Here is a 6,633-nt window from a genome sequence, read left to right on the forward strand (position 1 = left end):
TTAATATTTTGAATTAGCTTTTTTATATTTTCAGATTTCATTTTAATTTTAATATAAGGTTATAATTTTGTTGAGCATTTTAGCTTTAATTTATTTTTATTTCAGCTTTAGCCTTAGTAATTTTAGCACTTTAACTTATTTCAGTTTCCAATTGTTTTAAATGGAATTTTAAATGAAATCTAATATTTATTTTATCTCAATTTCCAAAAACAATTTTCAAATGTTTTAGTTCACAATAACACTGGATAGGAGATTTCTAGGGCTGATAGGCGTTAACGTTGAAAGGCATTCTGGGTGGTGGCTAACATGTTCAGACTGATTGTTTTAACATAAGAGTGATTGACAGCAGGTTGCTAAGGTGTTCTAGATGGTTGCTAGGCTATTAATTGAGACAGAAATTTAGAGCAATTTAAAGCAGATCAAAGGCTTGTGTGTTGACATTTGGATTTTAAATTCATGAACACTTAAGCAGACTTTGAACATTCTATCAATCTTAGTATTTAATTATAGGAACTAAAGTTAAGAATGTTCAATGCAAGTCTATGGGATATTAGACTTTTCACTGGAGGAAAAGCACCAGATCTGTCAGGAAAACAAAAATCAGAATGAACACAATGACCCACCTGTTTATGGAGGTGGCAAATCCACTCTGCAAACTGTCGAGCGTTGGGTATGGTGGCTGACAGGAAGACATGGTGCACATTGTCCGGCAGTAGGATGATGGTTTCCTCCCACACAACTCCACGCTCTGCAGGTCACATGACCCAGAAAGACAAACTCAATGACAGCAAACATGCAATAAACTTACGCACTTCACAATATTTCAGGTAACTTTTGTATTTTCTGCTGATTAAACATTATATACAACCTACCCGAGTCTCTCATGTAATGGATCTCATCAAAGATGACCCATGCCACCTCCCTCATAACCTCTGACCCTCTGTAGAGCATGCTCCTCAAAATCTGAAAGAAAACACCCCAACAGAACAATAAATCAATAAAGAACCAGTCGTTGATGTTTCGGCGGATAACGGGCCGCTGTCTCACCTCGGTGGTCATGACTAGACAGGAAGCTGTGGGGTTAATAGTGACGTCACCGGTCATCAGACCCACATCCTGGAACTCTTCGTACATCTCTCTGTACTTCTGATTGCTCAAAGCTTTGATGGGACTGGTGAAGATGACTCGCTGCTTTTCTCGGAGCGCCAGGGCAATGGCATACCTGCGTGCAGAAGGACACACACTGAGATCTAAAGCAGTGTTTCTCAACCACTGCATCACAAGACCGTTTTGAGTGGGTAGCAGTGTGTAGTCAGACACAACAACTTAATTCTTAATTCACAACAATGGTTTTCTGATGCAAGACTTTTATTTGGAAAGATGTATGTGAAAGCTGTTGACTCTTTCTGTCAGACAGAATGGGTTTTTCCATTCTACTGCACTACTTTTCCATAGTTTCTCTATGTAAATGCGCTAGACGGACGTGTTTGAGTGCTTGCATCTCACGTCTTTTGTGTGTGACACGGCGTTCTAAAAACATGAAGTTAAACTTATAAAACACGTCTCAAGACTTCTGCTTTTTGTTCTACCGACCTGCGTCTCATTGTCCTGATTCAGTCCTGATGTCAAGCTAAGTGTCAGAGTCATTATTCTAACGTTATTTTCATAACTTGTCAGGCCCAGTTCACACAATGCATTTTTGTGGTAAAAATCCTAAGGATGCAATGTTGTTACATTGACAATTACCAAAAAGTACAAATACAGTACGTAACTGGCACATGTGTTAGCTGAGAAGGATTTGCATGCAGGTATGTTTATTCTATTCATCAGAATCAGTGTTTTATTAACGGTTATACAACTGGCTGTTGAATGCTTAAATCTGATTGGTTAACGAACATTCTGAGGTGTGCAATTATTTTCAGGGAAGCGCACGACCGCATTACAGTTACATATCACTTCGCCAAATTATTTCAAACACACACACAAACACAGTAATGTGTTGTCAGCGCTGCTCTGATGATTTTGTCAGTAAAATAGTTTAACAACTTAAAAGTTACAACACATTTCTCACTAACGCTGTTCTTGGAGCAGATGAACTTACAGTTTCACTATTAGTAGAGACGCACACTGTTGAGAGACGCGGTGACTCAGGTAATTCATACATACTTGATAACTCTCTCTCCCTCTAATAACTGCATTAGTCTTATCTGTGGCTCAAGCCTCCTTTTACTATCTCTAAAATTATGTTTTGGGATTACAGAGGCGTGGGATTAGATGCATTTTCTTAACGGCCGTTTCCCACCGCAAACGGCACATATTTTTTCCGGTGTGCATGTTAACCAGTGAGTGCATTCACACCAGGAGCAGGAGCGTCACGTGAGCAGCAGTGAAGAGGGGGTTTCGGCGCAGAGTCTATTTTTGCTGCGCAGCTCACGCTCAATTAAAGTGAAAGCACACTTTTGATGGACAAAACAAAAATTATTTCACAAAAAAGTGCCCAAAATGCACAGAATAAGCATGTCTAGTGTGTTTTAACTAGAACTGGAGAATGTCAGAAAAGAAAAGAAAAATATTTATACAAGATTTACCTCGCTTTTAATTATTCAGTTTGGCTGAAAGTATGGTGTATTATAAAAAAACTACAGTAAATGAGTCAGAAAATATGATATAAACTTTCTTTTAGTTTACCATGTAATAGGCTACAGACAGTTAGCACTACCAAAGTCAAACCTGAGTTTGTGGGATGCGTCTATAGGGTTATCTATAGTTTACTGTCTTGTAAACATATCGAAGTGACTAAAACAACATGATCAGAGCTGCTTTCTTGCTTGTTTACCATTTACATATCCACATGTACACACCCCATGATAACAAACTTTCGAGACTATCAAGTTTACCAACTTCTAAAAACAAATATTGTTGTCTTTGTAAAGAAATGCTTGCTTATATGTAGCCTTGGAGTCACTGCTGTGACGCTGTACAGACACTTCCAGTGTAAACACTCTTGCACGTCTGCAGCGACGAATATTACCAAAATACTACCAATTGTATATTTTTTATGACAGTGATGGTTCATCCCAACTTGTTATTCAGACTAACTTTGTTAACCAGCAGCCATGTCACCCTGTAGCCCAAGACTGGTTGCCCACTGAAGCTAAGCAGGGCTGGGCCTGGTTAGTACCTGGATGGGAGACCTCCTGAGAAAACCAGGTTGCTGCTGGAAGAGGTGTTAGTGAGGCCAGCAGGGGGTGCTCACCCTGTGGTCTGTGTGGGTCCTAATGCCCCAGTATAGTGACGGGGACACTATACTGTTAAAGAGCACCGTCCTTCGGATGAGACGTTAAACCGAGGCCCTGACTCTCTGTGGTCATTAAAAATCCCAGGATGTCTTTCGAAAGAGTAGGGGTGTAACCCCGGCATCCTGGCCAAATTTGCCCAGTGGCCTCTGTCCATCATGGCCTCCTAATCATCCCCATATATACTGATTGGCTTCATCACTGTCTCCTCTCCACCAGTAAGCTGGTGTGTGGTGGGCGTTCTGGCGCAATATGGCTGCCGTCGCATCATCCAAGTGGATGCTGCACATTGGTGGTGGTTGAGGAGATCCCCCTTCTATGTAAAGCGCTTTGAGTGCTGAGAAAAGCGCTATATAAATGTAATGAATTATTATTATTATTATTATTTAATATACCTTGTAATACTGTTTGTTCATCAGTGTTAGTGATATTCTTACAATTTATGTGTATGTTAAGTGAAGAGGGACGTTACTTGTGTGTGCGTCAACCATTTTTGAGAAATAAATTTGCTTGGTTCAAATTCATAAAAATTTAGGTTGTGGCTTAATGACAATGGGAAACTGTGTGTCCGATGGCCGAACCAGTTGAGAACCACTGATCTAAAGAACTGATCTGAAGCAAAAGTGCGCACAGAATATATTTCAGTTTAACGGACACTCACTCTGCACACACTGTCTTTCCTGCCGACGTGTGGGCCGACACAAGCACAGACTGGTTGTTATCGATGCACAGGATGGCCTCACGCTGGAAAGGGTCGAGTAAGAAGGGGTACTCCTGCATGAGGGAAAGCAAACCATGTTCAAACAAAGGCAAAGCATTGATCTTGTCATGGGATGTTCAATGAGGTTCAAATCACCTTGGCAGCTTTTCCAACGCGTGGTTTCAGCGGAGTGTATTCCTCACTGGCAGGAAGAACCACCTGAGAAAGGAAGATGGGGGTCACCACATGATCATTTCACAGAGAGATGTTTATTTCTACTGTGTGTTTATGTGTTTACCTCATGAGTGCAGCCCTCCACGGTCTCCACCTGCTCCGCTTTCACTTTAGGCATGAGCTCTGACAGACTGAAGGATGACACAGATGGACAGAATTACTAGAGGTCAACCAAGAGTGGATTTCACTCAGAGGTATAACTAATGTTGCAAAACAAATAATCAGCCCAATAATAGTTTAAATGAATAATATTAATTGCTATTTCATTTAATGATAACACGTTGCAATAAGGTCTCATTTGTTACCATTAGGTAATGTATCACATAAAAGATTGCAGTGATGAGCATTGAGCGGATGACAGCCTGTTGATCGCGTGAATGAAGATCTTATCATTGCAACGCAGTTTCTGCACTCTCACTAATGATTTCACCAATGCAAACATGATGTAAATACAGTAAGAGCTTCGTTGTGCAGTGTAACCGTCATTGATTTCATAACGAGTTTTGGTAAGTGTCCAGATAAACTCGCCGCGCTGTGTGATTGACAGCTTGGGCGATTGGAAAGGGATTGTTCTTTGATCGCTTTCTGTATATATTTTAATCACAGTTTAAATAAGATTATTTTCATCGTACTAAGAGAAACGATGTGAAGTTGATATTTTAGTCACTGGCTTGATTTACTGATGCATAAACAGTATTGAACGATTTTGAGAGAAAGATTATCTGTCTGAACTTGAACATTTACACATCAGAAATTCACATAACCCACTGGTTCTTCAGAGGCTCGGATGAAGGAACTAGAAAAATACTTTTGTGTACATTTGTACGTCCAAACACTGAGCAACTGCCATGCTTCGCTCGTTTGCAAGTCATGATGTCTCTCGAGGAAAAAACCAATATCACGCTCGCGCGGCTCATTTTCTCATGGGCGGCCAAATTCTCTTTGCGGGCAAAGCAGAGAAAGGGGAGGTGACCTTTCACCTTATGACGACCTTAAGGGGAAGAATCCAGATTCACCCATCTGAGCTTTCATTTTCTCAAAGGCGAAGCAGGATACCCAGGGCTTGGTTTACACCTATCACAATTTCTAGCCACTGGGGGACCATAGGCAGGCTAGGGGAACTCATATTAATGTTAAAAAACCTCATAAAGGGAAATTTTCAAGCCATGAGACCTTTAACTAACATGAACTACAATGAGCAATACCATTTGTTACAGTATTTGTTCATTTTTGTTAACATTAGTTAATAATAATAATCCAGATGTTCATTGTTTGTTCATATTAGTTCACTAACTAATGTTGACAAATACAACTTTTGATTTGAATAATGTATTGGTAAACGTTAAAATTAACATTAAAGATTAATGTCATATACACGTAGGACGACTTGAGGGTGAGTAAATCGTGGGCTAATTTTCTTTGTTGGGTGAACTATCCTTTTAATACCCAGGATTTATTGTTAAACTCGGGTAAATAATGAGCAATGTGAGGCAAGATAACCCTGGGTTTGCATTTTGCAATGACCCAGTTCAAGTTCAAGTATGAAAATCCCTTAGGAAGTATTTCAGACATAGTACACAAACAGTACATCAAGTACACCAATCTTACTTGATCTCCTCAGCTGACACTGTTTCCAGCTTTTGTCTTTTCCCAAGCACCACCTCGTCTGGAGCGTCATTTTCTTCATCTCTTTTGCGGACCGCTGCTGAATCGCCCTGCGGTTTATCGGCTTTATTGAGCGTCTTCCTATTAGATGTAAAGACAACAAGGATTCACTCAACAGTCATCTAGTGCATCAGTACAGATTACTAAACTAAGATGAAGTGGCTGGTAGGATATTCTTGCTGGTCTCCAGGGTAACGTTACTGCTAAAGCATTTTCAAGTAACGTTAGCCTATAATCTAGGTGGTTGCTATTGTGTAGCATACGGAGTGTATTGTGTGTACAGGGAGATCGTCAGGTAGGGGTATTTTAAGTTTCTATCAATGACTCGTCACATGTGTTCAGTAAGACCAGACAAATACTACAATATATATTGATTAGTTCTGCAAAATAAACATATATCGCCAACGTGTACATACCCTGACTGAGCTACGGACTTTGGAGTTGCTTTTTTGCTGGAACCGGCCTGTTCTTCATCAAACACGCTGAACAAATCGTCTCCAAAGGCGTCCGCCATGACTTCAAACCCTACAGACACAAATCCCACACAGACCTCGTGCCGGAAATGACATGCGCCGCGTCGAACCTGTGAAGTGAGCAACGAAAATAGACAGTCAAACTAAATGTTTCTCTCTAAAATAATCACAATAACAAATTCCAGAATACATTGTAATTTAATCAAGGAATTTTCCGTAATTTGAGTTTGGTATTTAATTACTTTTATTTAGTGACTAAAACTTT

The 6,633-nt window shown here is 40.1% G+C and overlaps 1 protein-coding gene across 1 annotated transcript in view; it reads right to left on the bottom strand.

Annotated features, from left to right (window-relative positions):
• Nucleotides 1-6,468, bottom strand: part of mtrex (Mtr4 exosome RNA helicase) — a 36,854-nt gene extending 30,386 nt beyond the window's left edge. The window contains exons 1-8 of the mRNA XM_082156889.1: nucleotides 6,312-6,468; nucleotides 5,839-5,976; nucleotides 4,295-4,361; nucleotides 4,153-4,215; nucleotides 3,958-4,070; nucleotides 1,048-1,222; nucleotides 873-963; nucleotides 624-748 (exon numbers count right to left, since the gene is read on the bottom strand). Of these exons, the coding sequence (XP_082013015.1) occupies nucleotides 624-748; nucleotides 873-963; nucleotides 1,048-1,222; nucleotides 3,958-4,070; nucleotides 4,153-4,215; nucleotides 4,295-4,361; nucleotides 5,839-5,976; nucleotides 6,312-6,409 (870 nt within the window). The 5' untranslated portion in view covers nucleotides 6,410-6,468. The remainder of the gene's footprint in view (nucleotides 1-623; nucleotides 749-872; nucleotides 964-1,047; nucleotides 1,223-3,957; nucleotides 4,071-4,152; nucleotides 4,216-4,294; nucleotides 4,362-5,838; nucleotides 5,977-6,311) is intronic.
• Nucleotides 6,469-6,633: the final 165 nt, after the last annotated feature.

The sequence above is a fragment of the Leuciscus leuciscus genome (genome assembly GCF_965113295.1).
Source record: "Leuciscus leuciscus genome assembly, chromosome: 24".
In the NCBI taxonomy this organism is placed as follows: domain Eukaryota; kingdom Metazoa; phylum Chordata; class Actinopteri; order Cypriniformes; family Leuciscidae; genus Leuciscus; species Leuciscus leuciscus.